Source organism: Stenella coeruleoalba (genome assembly GCF_951394435.1).
Source record: "Stenella coeruleoalba genome assembly, chromosome: 6".
NCBI classification, from domain to species: domain Eukaryota; kingdom Metazoa; phylum Chordata; class Mammalia; order Artiodactyla; family Delphinidae; genus Stenella; species Stenella coeruleoalba.
Window position 1 is genome coordinate 92,684,636 of NC_137151.1, and position 21,458 is coordinate 92,706,093.

General features: G+C 40.3%; 1 protein-coding gene across 4 annotated transcripts in view; it reads right to left on the minus strand.

Moving 5' to 3' along the window:
• FTCDNL1 (formiminotransferase cyclodeaminase N-terminal like) overlaps window positions 1–21,458 on the minus strand; it is a 202,792-nt gene that overhangs the window by 137,020 nt on the left and 44,314 nt on the right. For 3 of the 4 annotated variants that reach the window (XM_079924136.1, XM_079924135.1, XM_079924133.1), the window contains exons 2-4: window positions 17,742–17,868; window positions 14,982–15,077; window positions 13,294–13,446 (exon numbers count right to left, since the gene is read on the minus strand). In XM_079924136.1, coding sequence (XP_079780262.1) covers window positions 13,294–13,446; window positions 14,982–15,077; window positions 17,742–17,856 — 364 coding nt within the window. In that variant the 5' untranslated portion in view covers window positions 17,857–17,868. The remainder of the gene's footprint in view (window positions 1–13,293; window positions 13,447–14,981; window positions 15,078–17,741; window positions 17,869–21,458) is intronic. The other variant, XM_079924134.1, reaches the window with a different exon arrangement.

Below are 21,458 nucleotides of genomic sequence, written 5' to 3' on the forward strand. Positions count from 1 at the left end.
CCATTCAATGTGATGTAACTGTTTAGATCACACTGATCAAAAACTTATGGGCAGGGCTTCCCTGGTGGCGCAGTGGTTGAGAGTCCGCCTGCCGATGCAGGGGACGCGGGTTCGTGCCCTGGTCCGGGAAGATCCCACATGCCGCGGAGCTGGGCCCATGAGCCATGTCCACTGAGCCTGCGCGTCCGGAGCCTTGCTCCGCGACGGGAGAGGCCACAACAGTGAGAGGCCCTCATACCGCAAACAAACAAACAAACAAACAAACAACTATGGGCATGTGCATATATATATATGTATATATATATATATATACACACACACACACACATACATACACATGTGTAAAGGGTGGGGGGCATTGGAATTGGCCTGTCGCTTCCATATAGTACACCCTCTTTGTAAGGACTTCTCATTCCCTTTCAGGCGGGATATTAAGAAGCTGGGACTGCCCCAAAGAGTAGTTCAGATGGGACATGACTAAGCTTTGGGGATGGTCAGGAATCCTTCTGCTGGCCAATGTATCAGCAATGTGTAAACAGCCTTCAGTATAAAGCCCACTCCCCACAGCAAGGAAGAGTTAAGGTGGCTCTTCCATCCAACTACAGCTCTCCAAATGCCAAACAAATAGTTCACATGAGGTAGCCTGGTCTCCTTGTATGTGTTTGGCTCCCCTACATCCTCCATCTTCCTGGCCACTGGCCACTGACACCACTCAACCACCTCTTAGTAGTCTCAAGCCTAGCCCTAATTCTTGCCGCTTGCCCCCAAAACAGGTCAAGTGCTCTGATCCCCATGCCCCCAAAACAGATCAAATCCTCCCACCCCCCTGCCCACAATCCCTCTCCTTTTTACCACCTCTCAGGGGATGCTCATTTCCACGTACCCATGCCCACCACATTAAATCTCCTTTTGAAGGAAAATGCTTCCTGCCCACTACTGATGTTTACTTCCACATGGAGAGAGTCCTGCTGGTCTTGCTGGCTGTTATGAGTTAAACTGTGCCCCCTGAAAAAATTCATCTGCTGAATTTATAGCCGCCAGGACGTGAGAATGTGACCTTATTTGGGAATAGGGTCATTGCAGATATAATTAGTTAACATGAGGTCATATACTGGAATGGAGTGGGGCCCTAATCCAATATGACTAGTGTCCTCATAAAAAGGGGAAATTTGGACACAGACAATATACATGGAGAATGCTATGTGAACATAAAGAGGGCCGTCCACAAGCCAAAATGGAACAGATCCTTCCCTCACAGGACTCAGAAAAAACCAACCCTGCCGACACCCTGATCTCGGACTTCTAGCCTCCAGAACTGTGAGACAATAAATTTCTGTTGTTTAAACCACCCAGTCTGTGGCACTTCTGTTACTGCAGCCTTAGAAAATTAAAACATCGGCCTTGCTTCCTTCCAACATCCATTCCCTGATGGGGAGTTTGGGAGAGAAGCTGGGTTTGCATAGGCCTACTCCCCTCTCCCCTCTTCCTTCTTAGGCGCTAGCTGTCAGCAGGAAACATACATTCCGCTCCACCCCCTCCTTGCCATTAGCTTGCCAGGGTCGGGCCTGTGCTGTCTAGTGCTGCCTGTTACTGGCTGCATGAGTCTGTCTAATTCTCCAGGTGGGGAAGCCTAGCTGTCATTTTAGTTTTAACAGTAGTAAAGTTAGTATTTCCACTTCTCATCTGCCTTTCTCTACTGTCGAATTGGTTCAAGATTTGGGAAAGGAAGAAGTGTACTATTTGTAATGCTCTCCTCCCAAATCCCACCCTGAGTCCTCATCTTCCTGGGAGCAGGGAGTGAGGTGGCCTTCCTTCTTTCTTTATTCTATTGTGATGGAATAAACTTTGTAACCTGCTTTTCCAAGCCCTCTCCTTTTGGTTGTCAAAAATTCAAACATGAACACTGTTACTTCTTCATTCTCACTATAACAATTCTATACCCCTCAAGGTAGCAAATAACTCAAGACTGTCCAGGAAACAGTCACGCATAAGCTATGGGGAAAAGAGAGGCACAACAATTATCATCTTGAGATATTATCCTACTATGTATTTCTTGGTTAATTAAAATTGGAGAGTGAGTTATTTAATATATGCAATTTTGAGTCACACAATAAATGAGAACCTAATTAAAAATAATGCTATAATCATTATAATAGCACATCATGATAACCATGTATTGTCGTTATTACTATTATCACATGCTCTGGGTCTCCTGAGAAGCACACCCTTACTTGCCCACTGGAGACCAGGTGGTGGGCGCATGAGGGTGTGCAGAGACTTGGGATGATGCACATGATCTTATAGGTCCATCAAAGCCACTAGCATGACTATATTATTTCCTTAGAATTTTCTGATCCTAGTGGTCTTGACACTGGAAGTCACTGTATATGCTAGGAAGGAGAGACGGAAAGGAAAAGGAATTCAGGAAAAGCGTAGCCAAGGTTAGGAGTCTGGGCTGAAAAAGTTAGCATCATATCCATCATATGCTATAAATCCCCTATTAGGTCCCAATTCTCTAAAACACCGTCAGCAATAACATAAATTTAATCTCTGGGCGCTATATATATATATATACTGAAAATCAGAAAACTTAGAACCCCTAAACTTTTAACATCTCCCACAGTGACCCACAGCTTGATCCTGAGTATTCTAGGAGACCCCTTCCCTAGGTGAAGTGGTGGTGGGGGCAGTCTCCCAGTTTTAAACTATAGACCTATAGACTGGGGAAGAATTACAAGAAGTGTACAGTCAGACAGCAAAGGTTTCATGCACTCCACCTACTCATCCCAATTAGAAGATTCTTATGGTACATTTATTCCTGTCAAAATGTTCAATAAAGTCTATTCAGTATATACCAAGAGTAAAACAGGGAAGAAGGGAAAGCCAACACGAGGGTGTGTTATCAAGCTAGTCATCGCTACGAGCAACTGGGGCTTAGTCTTGCTGGAATGGGCCTTAGAATTGTCTGTCTACCAGCTCAGGTCTCCCACTGGCCAAGGGGTGCCTGTGGGGTATTAATTTACTTGGACTTCAGGTTGCTGCAGAGCCAAAGTGAGAGAAAGAGAGCAGCTTTTTCAAGTATGGATGTGTGCATCAGTAATTGCTGGTCATGGAAGAATAGGTTAGTTTATCCTAGTTCTCTCATTTGGTCTTTTCCTTTCTCATTAGTAGCTCTGTTTTACAGTGGTTGATATAATCCTGTTGCATTTATTAAGCTTGTAGCAATATGCATTTATGAACACCTGGTAACTCTCCTTCATAGTTAGAATGTACTCAAGTTGCTGGAAATCAATTTTGATATTTTATGTACTTTCCCAATGCGCAATCCCTTTTTTTTTTCAGCTTTTTATATGGTGGCAGTATCCTATAATTGTCAAAGTAAATGCTATGTCCTAAACTATGTTAACATATGCTTGTAAAATCAACCATTGCTTTTATGCTATGGCAATGAAGGTAGTACTAATGGTGGAGAGAACTATATCAGAACCCAACATCTAAACTGACTAATCTCAACAAAATTCAAGGCTGTTTTATGAGACAATCTCCATAGCAACTGGAGAATCAGAGTAGAAAATTCTTGAAGTGAAAAGTTGTTCCTGATTTGCCAGATCAGCCCATGTTTTGACAATCTGTAATAAGGTAATCGAAGGGTCTTAAGACTATCACACAAGTGTTGATGTTGTGTGAATCTGTCATGGCACATGTCCTCCAAGCCATGAAAATACTCAAAAAATCATCTAACAAGGCTGATAATTCTAATCAAATTCATTAATGTTGTATCTATTTTAAGATAAATCCAAAAAAACTCAATCATGTAAGAGCTAAATCTTTACTTATGTAACTTACTTAACTAGCATTTTATCTTTCCAATATTCTAAATAATGTCAATTTATAAAGCATTATATAAACCTTATTTCATTTGATTAATGACATAAAACAAAAAGCAAGTTTCCTTATGATTTACAAATTTTATAGCTATGGTCCAGACTTTTAAAGCTGAATATTATGGGGCTTCCCTGGTGGCGCAGTGGTTGAGAGTCCGTCTGCCAACGCAGGGGACACGGGTTCGTGCCCCGGTCCGGGAAGATCCCACATGCCGCGGAGCGGCTGGGTCTGTGAGCCATGGCCGCTGAGCCTGCATGTCTGGAGCCTATGCTCCGCAACGGGAGAGGCCACAAGAGTGAGAGGCCCGCGTACCGCAAAAAAAAAAAAAAAAAAAAAAGCTGAATATTATGAACCTACATGTTAGTTAAGCCCGTTTTCACCGGCAAATCATTGGGGGGATTTGCCTGAGCACCTTCTGCCCTGACCCCTCCCCTCCACCTTCACTCTGTCCTTCTCAGGAAGGTTTGTGTGTACATGAGAAACAAGCTCATGTTTCAGAGACGCTGGCTCCTGCAGGTGAACCATCGAGTAAGGAAGATGTGGAAAACATACAGGCAGCACGATAGCCCACAGTAATCCTTTGGAGAAATTGTCTATACCAAATTTATTGAAGCCCAGAAATTGAGACTAAATACCTTCAATATTGAGTTAGAAGTCAGAAAAAAGAATAATATTACTGTAAATTTACCTTTGGTTCCAAATTAGGTGAATTCCCTGCTCTTGAAGGATCTAAGATAATCAAAATCACCAAGAGGAATTAGAGAAGTAGGGACTTCCAAGTAGAGATGGGAGCGTAGATTCCTATGTTTACTTTCACTTCTTCCAAATATCCCAGGAAACAGATGGTAAAGAGGTCTATTTTTTAAAGCATTGATTCACTCAAACAAATAGAAATGGAAGAAGAAGCAATGGCGCTGGAACTTGGAGAGCAGATATGAGAAGAGCAGGAGATTCAGCAGACCCCAGACAGCAGAGAAGCAGCCTGACTTAGAGCACTGGTACCTGGAAATGGTCAGAACTGGTGACCTCACTCTGGGAGAGAAGGTAAAGGCATAGCTCAAAACAGGGAAAATGGTGGAAAGTCTGTTAAGCAGTGGTTAGATCCCAACCCCTCCACACAGACAGGCAACTGGCAGAAGACACAAGAGGTAAAAACACAAGGTGTCTGGGCTGCGGGATACAGCTGAGGGTAGGGGATTCATGAAAAGAGGGGAATTAAGGGAACATTTACACACTAAATGCGGTGACTCTTCTAGCCCTCTTCTGCAACTCAACTCCTAAATCATGGACAGCTGTGTGTATACTCCAGGCTGAAGACTGGAGAATCCTTCTCTAAGAAACTTGAACAGCCCAAGAGGAAAGACCCCAAAGATACTGAAATGGACGCTCCCTATAGAAACTACGCAGCCAGATCGGCCTACAGTTGACAAACCCCACCTAAATACTCAAATTATCCATTCAGTCCTTTAGTGTCCACTCTTAGAGTAAGCAGCCAACCAATGATGACCTGACATCTGAGGAAAGCCTTTAAAACAAACAGGAGAAAGCAACCTTGGTGGTGTGGATGCGGGGGGTGGGGCATGTTGGGGAACAGACATCATGCAGAAAGAAGAAACTGTCAAAAATTATTCACTGACACTGTATTCATGAGACATGACCAGGACATTATTTAGAATAAAAAAATAAAATGAACATTCAGAGAGTGAAAGCACTTGGAAACTAATATAGAGGAAATGAAAAACTTATTGAAGGCTTGGGATATAAAGTAGAGGAAATTTGTAAGAAATTATTATCAAAATATAAAGTGATTTTAAAAAAGAGAAAGTAAGTGTAGAGAACCAATACAAGACTTCCAATATCCAAATATGGAGCTTCCAGAAAGAATTGAGAAAATGGAAGAAATATCAATGGCAACCTAACTTTGCACCTAAAGCAATTAGAGAAAGAAGAACAAAAAAACCCCAAAGTTAGCAGAAGGAAAGAAATTATAAAGATCAGATCAGAAATAAATGAAAAAGAAATGAAGGAAACAACAGCAAAGATCAGTAAAATTAAAAGCTGGTTCTTTGAGAAGATATACAAGACTGATAAACCATTAGCCAGACTCATCAAGAAAAAGGAAGAAGACTCAAATCAATAAAATTAGAAATGAAAAAAGAGAAGTAACAACTGACACTGCAGAAATACAAAGGATCATGAGAGATTACTACAAGCAACTATATGTCAATAAAATGGATAACCTGGAAGAAATGGACAAATTCTTAGAAACCTTCTGAGACTGAACCAGGAAGAAATAGAAAATATAAACAGACCAATCACAAGCACTGAAATTGAGACTGTAATTAAAAATCTTCCAACAAACAAAAGTCCAGGACCAGATGGCTTCACAGGCGAATTCTATCAAACATTTAGAGAAGAGCTAGCACCTATCCTTCTCAAACTCTTCCAAAATATAGCAGAGGGAGGAGCACTCCCAAACTCATCCTACGAGGCCACCATCACCCTGATACCAAAACCAGAACAGATATTGCAAAGAAAGAAAACTACAGGCCAATATCACTGATGAACATAGATGCAAAAATCCTCAACAAAATACTAGCAAACAGAATCCAATGGCACATTAAAAGGATCATACACCACGATCAAGTGGGGTTTATCCCAGGAATGCAAGGATTCTTCAATATATGCAAATCAATCAATGTGATACACCATATTAACAAATTGAAGGAGAAAAATGATATGTTCATATCAACAGATGCAGAAAAAACTTTTGACAAAATTCAACACCAACTTATGATAAAAACCCTCCAGAAAGTAGGCATAGAGGGAACTTACCTCAACATAATAAAGGCCATATATGACAAATCCCACAGCCAACATCATTCTCAATGGTGAAAAACTGAAACCATTTCCTCTAAGATGAGGAGCAAGACAACGCTGTCCACTCTCACCACTATTATTCAACATAGTTTTGGAAGTTTTAGCCATGGCAATCAGAGAAGTAAAAGAAAGAAAAGGAATCCAAATTGGAAAAGAAGTAAAACTGTCACTGTTTGCAGATGACATGATACTACACAGAGAATCCTAAAGATGCTACCAGAAAACTACTAGAGCTAAACAATGAATTTTGTAAAGTAGCAGGATACAAAATTAATGTGCAGAAATCTCTTGCATTCCTATACACTAATGATGAAAAATCTGAAAGAGAAATTAAGGAAACACTCCCATTTACCACTGCAACAAAAAGAATAAAATACCTAGGATAAACCTACCTAAGGAGACAAAAGACCTGTATGCAGAAAACTATAAGACACTGATGAAAGAAATTAAAGATGATGTAAACAGATGAAGAGTTATACCATGTTTTTGGATTGGAAGAATCAACATTGTGAAAATGACTAAACTACCCAAAGCAATCTACAGATTCAATGCAATCCCTACCAAACTACCAATGGCATTTTTCACAGAACTAGAACAAAAATTTCACAGTTTGTATGGAAACACAAAAGACCGCGAATAGCCAAAGCAATCTTGAGAAAGAAAAACAGAGCTGGAGGAATCGGGTTCCCAGACTTCATACTATACTGCAAAGCTACAGTAATCAAAACAGGATGGTACTGGCACAAAAACAGAAATATACATCAATGGAACAGGATAGAAAGCCCAGAGATAAACCCACGCACATATGATCACCTTATTTTTGATAAAGGAGGCAAGAATATACAGTGGAGAAAAGACAGCCTGTTCAATAAGTTGTGCCAGGAAAACTGGACACCTACATGTAAAAGAATGAAATTAGAACACTCCCTAACACCATACACAAATAGAAACTCAAAATGGATTAAAGACCTAAATGTAAGGCCAGACACTATCAAATTCTTAGAGGAAAATGTAGGCAGAACACTCTCTGACATAAATCACAGCAAGATCCTTTTGGACCCACCTCCTAGAGAAATGGAAACAAAAATAAACAAATGGGACCTAATGAAACTTCAAAGCTTTTGCACAGCAAAAGAAACCATAAACAAGATGAAAAGACAACCCTCAGAATGGGAGAAAATTTTTGCAAATGAAGCAACTGACAAAGGATTCATCTCCAAAATTTATGAGCAGCTCATGCAGCTCAATATCCTAAAAACAAACAACCCAATCCAAAAATGGGCAGAAGACCTAAATAGACATTTCTCCAAGGAAGATATACAGATTGACAACAAACACATGAAAGGATGCTCAACATCACTAATCATTAGAGAAATGCAAACCAAAATTACAATGAGGTATCACCTCACACCAGTTAGAATGGGCATCATCAGAAAATCTACAAACAACAAATGCTGGAGAGGGTGTGGAGAAAAGGGAACCCTCTTGCACTGTTGGTGGGAATGTAAACTGATAGAGCCACTATGGAGAACAGTATGGAGGTTCCTCAAAAAACTAAAAACAGGACTACCATACGACCCAGCAATCCCACTACTGGGCATATACCCTGAGAAAACCATAATTCAAAAAGAGCCATGTACCACAATGTTCATTGCAGCTCTATTTACAACAGCCAGGACATGGAAGCAACCTAAGTGTCCATCATCAGATGAATGGATAAAGAAGATGTGGCACATATATACAATGGAATATTACTCAGCCATAAAAAGAAACAAAATTGAGTTATTTGTAGTGAAGTGGATGGACCTAGAGACTGTCATGCAGAGTGAAGTAAGTCAGAAAGAGAAAAATAAATACCGTATGCTAACACATATATATGGAATCTAAAAAAAAAAAAAATGGTTCTGAAGAACCTAGGAGCAGGACAGGAATAAAGAGGCAGATGTAGAGAATGGACTTGAGGACACAAGGAGGGGGAAGGGTAAGCTGGGACAAAGTGAGAAAGTGGCATGGACTTATATATACACTACCAAATGTAAAATAGATAGCTAGTTGGAAGCAGCCGCATAGCTCAGGGAGATCAGCTTGGTGCTTTGTGACCACCTAGAGGGGTGGGATAGGGAGGGTGGGAGGGAGATGCAAGAGGGAGGAGAAATGGGGATATATGTATATGTATAGCTGCTTCACTTTGTTATAAAGCAGAAACTAACACACCATTTTAAAGCAATTATACTCCAATAAAGATGTTAAAAAAATATATCAATGGAATAACTCAAGAGAACTTCCAGCACTGGGGAACAAGTTTCAAGAATTCAAAGGGTCTACCAGTTATCCAGCATAATGAATGAAAACAGACGTATACAAAGGCACATCACAGAAATTCCAGAACACTAGGAACAAAGTGAAGATCTTACAAGCTTCCAGTGAGAAGTGACAGGTCACATACAAAGATCAGGAATCATAATGCTTCAAAAGTCTCAATAGCAACATGGAAATGAGAATTGATACAACATCATCAAAATAAAGGAAAATTATTTGTAACCTATTATTCTATACCTAGCTAAACTAAAAATTAAGTGTGAAGGTAGAATAATGGCATTTTCAGACATGTAAGTTCTCAAAAATGTACTCTCCCTGCCCCCACCCCACTGTTTTTTGGAAAGCTAGTAGAGGATATGTTCCACCAAAACAAGGACATAAAAGAAGGGGGAAAAAAAGAGAAGATATGGGATTCAGGAACCAGGGGATCCAAAATAGAGAAAGATGAAGGGAACACCCAGGATAAAAGTAATGAGAGATGCCATGATGACAGTCATCCTCAACAAATTGAGAGTAAATCGTCCTAACTGAACCAGATCAGAGAGTTCTAGAAGAAAGTTGGGGGTTTTTTTGGCCACACTGTGCGGCTTGTGGGATCTTAGTTCCCCAATTAGGGATCGAACCCAGGCCCTCAGCAGTGAGATCGCAGAGTCCTAACCACTGGACCACCAGGGAATTCCCCTAAAAGATAGTTTTTGTTTTCTTTTAAGAAGATGAAATTTATAGAACAGTCAATACATGGTGTGTTCTATCTGAATGCATGGAGAGATGTCATTAGTGACAGAGTGTGGGGTTAAACCAGTGGTAAGTATATAAAAAAGTAAGCAAACAATCAAAAAGATAATGATCAATTGCAGCAAAAAGAAAAGGTTGTACAGAAAGGGTAAAATAATAACGTTGTAAATACTTCATTGTAAATAATGTTTACACAGTTATAATAATGTGACCACTAAATACTGTTCCAAGATATAACTATATGGTGAGGAAGGAGAATTCGGAAGTAAGTGGGAAACGTGTGTGTGTGTGTGTGTGTGCGCGCGCGCGCGCGCACGTGCTGGGGGTGAGAGGTGGGTGAAAGGAAGCTAAATTCTCATCTTCTGAAGTGAGAAGTCGACAGATAATGCCTAAAACTTAAAAAAACAAGAAGTACCAATACAGATATGATATTCAGATATCTGGATTTGAATCCTAAATAATAAAAGAGTTGAAAGTACTTGGCTCAGGGGAGAAGGAAACTGAAGTGTGTACAGAGTGAGGAGGAAAGGGAAGTTATGTAGGTCTAGAGTTTGGGGAACAAACCCTGTAGATTTGACTTTTAACCATGTTCATGTATCATTCTGATAACAACAAAAAGAAGCAAAGAGAGGAACGGAAGGAGGAAAGAAGGGAGAGAGAGAAGGATGGAATGGAGAAGGGAAAAAGGGAGGAGGAGAAAAATTTTAGAGACATAATACAGATAAAAATGAAATGGAGCCTAATAGATCAAATGTGGTTTTATAGAAAATGAAAACCAAAGTCCAAAACATTTTCTTAAATTATAAGCTTTAAATAAATATAGACTAGATCTATGTGTCACCTTTTTTTACATGGCAGCATCTGTAAGTGAAGACACTTTCATACCACTGCTCATATCCCAACCTCCTATGGAGTCTCCCCATTCTCTCCATTCTCTATTATCTTAGGCCACCATCACCTTTCCAGACTGATCTACCTGCTCATTGTCCATTCTCTATCATACACACAAAGTTATCTTTCTAATGTTCAAAGCCAATCATAGACTTTCTTTCTTAAAACTCTTCCAACAGTTTCCACTGCGTTTAGGATAAAGTGTGAACTCCTTAACCTGGCATATAAGACTTCATGACCTTGCCTCTGATTACCTCTGGAGCTTCATTTCTTAACCTTCCCACCCCACCCCATCTCTAAGTTTCAGCCAGCAACACTGCAGTCCTTTCAGGTCCTTAAGCCCAGGCTGCTTCCACCTCTAGGACTCTGCATTGCTGTGCCCTTTATTCTAGAAGTTCTTAAACTAAAATTATATGCAAAATTATGAGTGTGTGTATCTATGTATGTATATACAAATGCACATCATAAAAACTTACAAGTGATTTTGACATTATTTATAAGTCCCCTGAACATGAACTTTGGACCTCACTTTAAGAATCCCTTCCTTAAGGAATAAGCAAGCTTCCAGCTGCTATCAAAAAGCTCTAAAATAGAGTTTCCCTGGTGGCGCAGTGGTTAAGAATCTGCCTGCCAATGCAGGGGACACAGGTTCTAGCCCTGGTCTGGGAAGATCCCACATGACGCAGATCAACTGGGCCCGTGAGCCACAACTACTGAGCCTGCGCGTCTGGAGCTTGCGCTCCGCAACAAGAGAGGCTGCGACAGTGAGAAGCCCGCGCACCGCGATGAGGAGTGGCCCCCGCTCGCCACAACTAGAGAAAGCCCTCACACAGAAACGAAGACCCAACACAGCCAAAAATAAATAAATAAATTTTTTTTAAAAAAGCTCTAAAATATATATTATCCAGAATTTTTGCATATAAAACATACATGAATTACACATGTCAATATCAACTATCTTCTATGTCATTGGAATGTTCTCCATTGCCCTTCCTCCCAAAGAAAGTTAAATTATTATTTTAACATGGTTTCCCTGACAAGGGGTTACTCTAGTGAAAAACATCCTGTCACTGTTCTGAAAACAGTGAGATCCTAGAACACGAATACTTCTGCCTCATACGAATGCCTGAGCATGCTGTTACCAAAAAAACAAAAAAAACACAAACCAAAAAAAATTGGATGATATTAGACAAACAGCTGTGTAGAAAGGAGAATGTAAAAATAAAAACTGCATGTTGGAGCATCAAAATAGTAACCATGTACAGTATATGACTGGTTTTAATCAGATGAAGATTGAAGCTATTACATTTCAAATCGAATGTTATAAATTAGTTCAAGAATGCAGCTGAGCTCTCATTTAATTAGAAATGTCCATCTTTAAATCATGAGGTACAGTAGCTGCCAATGAAGCAAAAGGGCAAAGGAAGGGAGAAATACTGTGTCCAGACCCTCCTGTTGTCAACTGTCTCCTACTCTGGCCAAACATCTGGGGTGGACTAGTCCTGATGTAATGAAGAACTTCATGTACTAGCTAATTTGAGATTTAATGTAATTGAACATAATTTTTTTGAAGACATTAAAATCATTATTCTGGTCTGGACAATTCTGAACTCTTCATTTTTGTGTGAAATGCATTTTCCCCCATGCTGAATTTTAACTCTTTCTTAGATGAAAAGTAAAGCAAATTTTGGGCCATGATTTCTCTGGGAAATAATCCATCGGTTGTCAGGTCATGTTAAAATGCAACACATGGAATGAGATACACCTTTGGAAACAAGTCTCATTTCATATTTCTAGCGCTTGATGGAGCTCAGCTAGAGTCCAAATCTACATCCCAAATGTTAGACATTTCCCTATTACCTAAAAGTGAGGCACCACCACAGAGGATTTCTGAGGTCATACAGAGAAGTTTGCAATCATCCTAAGGTGGACTTTTCCCCAAAGGTTAAAGTCTCTGCATCTCATAATTAACTAGCTAGACAGTCCAGGCAAAAGGTCTTTCTTTTCTCCCAATTTGCTTAATTCAAAAACACCTCAAGTGACATAGCTCAAATTTTCCAAATTAAACTTGCCCATGGGGCTGAAATCAAGCATGTGACAGTTCAGTTCTAAAGAAAACCTTAAAGAGCGTTGTGCACAAGGAAAAAAGAAAAAAAAATCAGAGGAAAAAGGGGTAGGAGTTAACATTTAAGTGGGTTTTCAACCTCATCATTACTCCTGCTCAAGAAAATAGGACACAGATGGGTGAAACACACCATCGTCCTGCCCTGAAGAGTCTAAAGAACTCATTAGAGACTACTGCTGTCTCCTCATGGTCTATCGTGAATTTGTAAGGGTCACAATGGTTGATTTGCTGCATCCTACAGCATTTAGTGTTCCACAGCGTCATGGGGTAGAAAGTGGAAGGATGAGTCACAGCGACACAGTGTGCCACTGCAACCCATGGAAGCTTACTGTTGATACAATTCTTCAAGGTTGACTTTTCCCAGGGAACTGAGGAGTGATTATATTGTCACAACCTGTTCTGACTTGTAAAAATGGTTTCCATTAAGGAATAACACACTACCCCAAACTTTCTCTTACTTCTGGCCACAGCTCCACACTCTTCCACTCCAACACCAGAGAGAGGGTAAATGGGAATCAGGTCCACTGCTCCCAGGCAAGGATGGATCCCCTCTTGAACCTCCATATCAATTGACTGGAAGGCCTCCAGGCAGGCAGCCAGAACGGAATTGCCTTAAAAAAAAAAAAAAATCATTAAACTTTCAATCTCATCTAAAGAAGTAGCTATATTTATTACTGTCCCACCAGTTGTTTTTCTGTAATATGTAGAGAAGATTGTTTATCCATCCAAAATAAAGAAAAATGAAAGACCCAACATTTCCCCTCTCCCCACCTCCCAAGTGTAACAAAGTTTCACATTTCTTCTAACTCCTTACTCCCCAAAGTGGAGGAAGTATACAAAGTTTATCAGTCTTAAGAAACTTTGTATTGTATTTTTTTTACAATTGGTTACTTTAAATTTTTTCAATTTTATCAGATTAATCTGATAAAATTCCTTGTTATTTTCAGAATATTTTATGAATTTATAATAAAATATACACACAAACATAAATTTTTAAAAGCGTATTTTAGTTCTGCTCTTATAATTAGATTTTTCATTAAATTATTCTATCTAAATACATATTATAGACACATCAGAGTGTTATGTTATTACCATGAGTTTTTATTTGCAGTGCAGTATGACCATTTGGCAAGAGAGCTAAACAATAAGGAAGGTAATCGGTCCTACATCTGCTGGGAACTATCTATCAGCTCTTTGTTTTCCAAACAAATATACCTTTTGAAAAATCTGCTAAGTTGAAGTCAAGTTTATTTGAAAATATTTTAGGACTTCCCTGGTGGCGCAGTGGTAAAGAATCCGCCTGCCAATGCAGCGGACACAGGTTTGAGGCCTGGTCCGGGAAGATCCTACATGCCGTGGAGCAACTAAGCCCGTGAGCCACAGCTACTGAGCCTGTGCTCTAGAGCCCACGAGCCACAACTACTGAAGCCCGCACACCTAGAGCCGGTGCTCCCCAACAAGAGAAGCCACCACAATGAGAAGCCCACACACCACAACAAAGAGTAGCCCCCGCTCGCAGCAACTAGAGAAAACGCACGCACAGCAACCAGGACCCAACGCAACCAAAAATTAATTAATTAATTAATTTTTTTTAAAAAAGAAAATATTTTAAACCCTTTACCAAGCAATACTAAAATAATACAGGTTTTTGTTTAAACAATTATGAACCTTCAAATTCAAGTTGTCCCACTAAACCTTACAACAGAAGACTTGAAACCCATTTCATTTCACCCAGTGGACCAACTCAAGATGTCAGGCTCCCAACCTAAAACACAACTGCTTAGCATGTTTCATTCCATGTCAACTTATCAGTGAAATCAAGGCTGACTTCAACACTATTACTTCACAGGTTAAAACATGAAGATATTTTTCTTAACCACAAAGGATATGTGATCATCTTCAAGGAAAGAATGTTATTAAATATTGGACCCCCCAAGGTTCATTTTAATGAAGAGGAAATGGGAAATGTTTGAGCGGTACATGTTCACAAAAATGATGAAATGCAGTTTTGAGGTAGACTCCCTATGTAATGGAGGGGAGTATCCAGATTAACACAGGCAATCAGTGATTAAAGGGCATTCAGGTGTACCTGAAGCTGACCCTTCACCAAAAGACATATGTAAAAAAATAGAAACTGAAATCTTACCTAACTCAGCAACAGAAGCTGCTATTGTAATGACGGATCTGTTGTACCCTTGATCAGAAAATACGTTGAGCACTGATACCTCAGGATGTTTCTGTCCTATAAAGAAAGCAACACATAAATGCAAGAATTTTCTTCTGTGATGAAATCTTAATACTTTATTTCTTCTGATATAATTAAATAGAAAGTGTTTAAGAGAAAAATTCTAGGGGGTGACCTCTGAAGTGACACTGACTAATCATGAAATTTGTAGACAGTAACATCCACTTCTTACAGTGCTTCCTATACAAGCAGATGGCTCAGCTCAGATACGAGGCTTTGGTGTCTACGAGAGAACTTTTCTGGCACTTGCTTCTGAACTTGCCAAAGTTCTCTTAACTCAGTCTAAGACAGTAGCTCTTCTTTCAATCGTCAAATCATATCACTCTAAATTCTGTTCCTTATCAATCTCATCTTCTAGGCCTTGTCAATTTTTCCTTCCAAACCCAGAAATCAAAATCTAACATCTGGAAAAACTAGGATAGGCCAATTAGTGCCTGGAGCAGAGGTTTCTGGGATACAGGCACCTGCCTATTAGAAACTGTTCTGACTCCACCATCTCCTTTTCAAAGGACACCAACAGCCTTCAGATGTTAATGACTTCCAGCCTTCAGCAGCTTGTGACTCACTTGAATGTGTAACCTGAAGGAGAAAGCTGCCATACCCTTGTATGGCAACCACACATAACCCTCTAGTTATTTTTGAAGTTTACAAGCCTGGTTCAGGCTCCTTAAAAGTTCCTCGTATGCCTACAAAAGCAAATTCAGAGTGAAGGACAAAAGTTTTCAGACGGTAATTAAAGCTTTCACTATGCCATTATACCTTTGTCGCCCTGTCCCCTGGCAGTTTAACAATTAATCTTTTCAGAAGAGAGGAAAAATAAGTTACCCGCAGCAACTACAGAGCTTACAGCAGCCCCGCACTATTAATTTTAATAACATGAAAAGATAAACTTATGTCACTCACTCATAGCCAAATGAGCATCTACAGAGACCTGCCCTAGTATAGGTCTAAAATTTATAATTCAGCTTTCTTTCCATAAGACCTTTTAGGTCATTTAAATGTTTTCACATTGCTTAATTGGAAAAAATATAGGTGATATAGTTTTATTCCACTCACTTAAAAATAAATGCCTTTAAAGTATCTGTAAAACAGCAGGTCATTTTCTTAACTAGTGCTACCTTCCCTGCATTTTTAAAACTATGAAAGATGGGTAGCAACACGATCATACAACCTCTTTTTATGTATTTTTTTCAACATACTTAAGCTTTTAGAAGAAATGATTTGATTTGATTTTTTCTTTCTAAATCTTCTTCTGAAAAGCTTTTATTCTCAGTTTCATATGATTCAATTGAATCAAATGCTGAAAGAATGAAACACTCTCTCCTGAAATTTCTTAAGCATGCATATAGAAAAAAAATTACTGTTGGCAGGAGGAGCTGTCAGTATGAACCTCAGCAGAAGTAAATTGTTTGGTATTTGTAATGTAGTGTAATAGCTATAATTCCGTTTGAGCTGCTGTCACTAATAAGCTGATAAAAACTGTGAGTTGAGACCCAGGCGTCCATCAGTGTGTGGCTTCCACAAATGTCTCTGCCCAGTCACTGAATCATGGAATATGTCTCTGCACATTCACCCAATCCCACTAGATGTACTATCTGACAATGAGGGGCCCAAGCTGGCTCTTACTGCAAAGAGAATGCAAAAGCACAGCTGCACACTGACTCCAGAGGAGCTTTCTTATTAGAAATTATCAGGAATTTTCACAGACATTTCCAGCTCCCTCAAAGTTGCAAGACAGTAACTTAAATGTGCTCAGCGTTAGCAACGGGCTGGGGGAAAACACTTCTCTCTCATGAAAAGCAATAACCAAATAAAAAATGACAATCAGAAATTAAAATCAACTGTCTCAAATGCTTTAGGGCTGTGACCCTAGCGTTCACCTGTTGCTGAAAAGCTGTTGATTTCAAATAACAAAGTTAAGTGATTGTAAGTCTGTAAATACACTATGTCCTGTGTATGTGTGAAAGTAAAAACAAATGTCTAGAACTGTATGTCATCACATGAACATTTTAACAAGGGTTAAAAAAAAAGAAAGAGTAGTATGTCTTATAGTAAATACTGGCCCAGGGAGTAAGGAGGCTTGAGTTTCAGTCTTCTGAATTGAATCGCAGAGTAATCATACACACATCACTTAAATGCAACTGCCTAAGAGTCTTTATGCGTAGAAAATGGAGTAGAAATATTAATGCTGCAATGACAGCATGGGCTTTGATGGCAGGAGTGCTTTTGAAGAGGACTTGGTATTTGGTAAGTTTATTTTTTATTTAACCTGCTGAATAAAAAGCATAATATACGATTATGCTCATTCTATTAATGATCACATAAATGGCCCATAAGGGAAACATTAAACCTTTATGTAAATATATCCTCCTCAGGAGCCTGCCAATATCCTGAATAATGTGCATTTCAGACACTCTCACCAATGTGAAGAAATATGCTGGGGACTGTATGCAGGCGTTTGGAGAAGAGCATATGTGCACATCTGAGTAAGTCGTCTATCTCAGTATCCTGGAGTCCTGCAGAAGCTGTAACAGCCCAAGAACAAGGGGGGAAATTCAGGAAGAAAGAAGAAGAGCGTTCTATAGACATTGTTAGCAGAGTACAAAAATTACTGTATTATCAAAACACTACATATTCACTTCAATTGCCTGTTGTTCCTACCATTTTTTTCCAGAAGAGCCGCTTTCGCTACATTCTCAACAATGTATTTTCTTCTGGCTTCTGAAATGTTTAATAAACAGACAGCCAAACGGAGCCCCAGTCTGGAAGAAGACATGGTAATTTTCTTCTAGAATAGGAGAAAAATAAGCCTTCATTTTGGTTTCTACAGTTCATTCATATTTTCATGTTCATTAAACTTTTTAAAAAAATCATAGCTTTTTGGAAACCAGGCAGTCATAATATGAATACTTCACTATTTCATTCCTCAGTAACACCTAAAGGATAAAATCCTCGGATTGACTCAACCAGGAAACCATGTATATGTGGTCATGCACATATGAACATATGAAGATAGCAACAACACTATAAAGTATCCATCAAGTTACTCAGTCTGAATTCTGTCCTGTGAAACTTCTTCATTAAAGTATGTTACTCCTTTTAAGAACTGTCTTCCACAGTTTAATCCTATTTTCAAAGAGGCATGATACTTTCGTTAAATGAGATTACTGGGGAAATGCAGAAAAGAGAAATGAGGCAGATTACTTAATATGCTGATTCTTACAAAAACTACTCTGACAGAGAGAAAGGGTGTCTCTACAGGCCATGCCATGGGCAGTATATGAACTAACAAAAGGGGCTCATTTGGGGGCTTTAAATGACAACTATATGACTAAATTTCTCTTGTACTTTGATCTCCATAGTCCCTATAACAGCTTAAAATCTTGTTTCACAGGACTCTGTACCTTGAACTGAAAGCTGACATGGACTACTCTGATATGTTACTCAATAATCAGCCAAAAATGTGACTGATTTTGTTGAAAATGGAATGATTCCACACAAGCTTTGGTGGTTGCTTTGATTCTCCTTAGTACTCTAGAATGGCATTTTCAACTAGTTATCTTTCTATACCCCGAATGATACTATGAACTAAAGAAATTTCAATATCTCAAAACAAAAAGAAAATAATTCCCCTTTTTAAGATCAGGCCATCCTATTTCCGCCTCTTTTAAATATAGCTAAAAGTGAATGTGGCCCTCATGAACTCGATCAGCAAATGTTTGATGAGGGTCATTTTGTGCCACATAATGTTCTCCGTGTGGGGATACTGCCGGGAATGATGTCCAACTCTGAGACACACGTTAAGCTCGTAAGTTTAAGCTAACATGCTGTGGTGCCATTAACAGTGCTCTCCATGCATAAATCCACTGGCTTCTGTTCACTAGGATTGTTCGTTGGCCTGATCACTTTAACCTAAGAGGGGATACAGGGCTTCATGGTTAGTTCAAGTTTTCATATCGTGACCATCATCTCATGATTGAAAATTCATAAAAAATACGGTCATTAGGATTTTGTAGACATTAATAACACTGTTGTAATAAAGCAGCTCAGACATCTCTCGTTTTTATGTAAACAAAAAATTGCTTTACACAAGGGGTGTGGGCGTCTTCTGGCTTTCATTTGTTTTCAGTGTGTTTATGTAGCTTAATTGTCTCATCAGGCACTTTCCCAACATAATTATGCTTTTTAACAAATGGTGTTTATGGCAACCCCTAACAGTGCAAAAGAAAGGATTAGTTTCATCCTCTCATTCCACATTTTTATTCCCTGTGGACAGCTAAATCACACAAAGATGGTGTTAGAAAAATCCACCTTCACTGCAAAAGCTGAAACTAGGGGCGATATCAAGCTTTTGGCAAGCAGTCAGTCTTGCTAGTAAAAAGGGGAAGTCTTTCTCTACCTCCGCCTCTAAGAATGTGACCCCGAGCAAGACCCCAAACACTTTGTGGTTTGAGGGAGTGTGATCCTAGGCCTCCCACCACTTCGATCACCTTTGGGATTACTTCCGGCGAGAGACCTAAAACCTGCCTCCCCCGGAGGAACCGGCTGGGCCCCTGAGGAGCTGAGCAGTTCGCAACGGCTCTGCCACATCACCTGTGTCCTGCGCACGCACCACCACCGGCACTTTTAGGGCGGCAGAGGCTCGCCGAGGAGGCCGTAGTGCGAGGTCTGGGGCAGACACCGCCGCTGGGACCCCCTGCGCGGTCCCGCCCAGGTTCTGGTGTGGGGTGGCCCAGAGCCACGTGGGCCGAAGGGTAACCCGAGGGACTCGCTGAGGGCCCCGGGAGACTCTAGCAGAGGTATCAGCGTCCGCGGGCGGCGGGCCCCGGAGCGAAGGGCGGCCGGCGGCAGCGCTGCCCCAGGCCCGCCTCGAACCTGCGACGACGCTGGCTGCTCCGCGGTTTGGGGGACCCACCTGCTGGCGCGGAGGGCGGCGGGCTAGGACGGCGCAAAACCAGCGTCGCCGCGCGTGACCGGCGCACAGCTTCCGTCGCTGGCCCCGCCTCCCGGGCGCCCGGGCGCGCTCCAGCCCCGTCGCCCGCCGGCTCGGCTCTGCAGCTCCTTCCCTGACCCCACCCGACCCCACAGGCCCCGACCGCGTGCCGGCGGCCCGGAGGGCTTAACGTTCTCTCTAGAAGTGCTTTCCCGCCCCACCTGCTTTAACCTGTAACTCTCCACAATTCTCTCGTAAATGAGTGACTTTTTAAAAGGGCATTAGAATCTAATGATGAGGTCATTACCCACTGATCCTACACCAGCAGGGGGCTCTTTTCTCCGGTTTACGCACAAACGCATCTTTAATAAATTCCCTTCTGAGAAATACTGCCCGCGAGCGATTTCGAATATGATCTGGACCCACCCCAAGACAAAAGCATATACCCATTTACTCTAAGGTACAGCGAGTAGGAACCAGGCATTAAGCATTTCCCTTTTTTTTAGGCCAGTGAACCTTGAGAATACATTTCTCTTCCAAAAAATCAGGACCTGCTTTTTTTTTTTTAATGTAACAAGGATTAAATGTCACCATTTTGATCCAATTTCGTTCCTGAAGTGAAATAATCACTAAATAACTACTTTGGCAGAATAAATTAATTTTTAAATCTATTTTTTATTTTCTAATTATACTTTTTAAACACAGATTTGAGGAAATTAACATTTATGTGGACATTTGGTTTCTAGCCTAATGTGGCATAAAAATAAGTAACATAATGAGTGTTAAAAAAAATCAGGTTCATGATGCTTCTCACATCATCATCATTGTACTTAGATGTCACAACAGTATTATGTGCGATTGTGTCAGATCCAGCCTTCTCCATCTCGGAGTGTTGGCAGGTAGGAGGGTTGTTGGCAAGAGGAGGGGTGTTAACCTCAGGATCCTGGATCCATTCCAAGGCTGGTAATTACATTCTGCCAGCCAGAATTCATCCCATAATTTTAATTGGATAAATCCTTTCTGGCCTAAGCTACTGCTATGCCTGTCAAACTGTTGCCACATTTCACCCCAGAGGTGTCTGTGTTTTAGTTGCAAGAATCAGTCCCTTTGAGGTTGGTTTATCAGTTTAAATCCTCAAAATGCTTTGGGACCCTAAGGAATTAAATATATATTTAGGGTTTTTTTCTATTGACTTTGCATAGAAATGCATAAAATAGATTTATACTCATGTTAATGCCTAAAAACCAATACCCATCTAATGTCAGCAGATAATTTTGAGAGCTGTTTAACCAGATCAACATCCCCAACTTTCTCTTCTTTCAAGAAATTTTATTGCCTATAGCTTTAACTTTCAATTTCCAAAAAGTTCTGCAGTATTCAAAGTTTCTTTCCATGGAAGACAATAGAACTGAAGCCCCTGTATTTCACCCTTCCAACAATCCTAT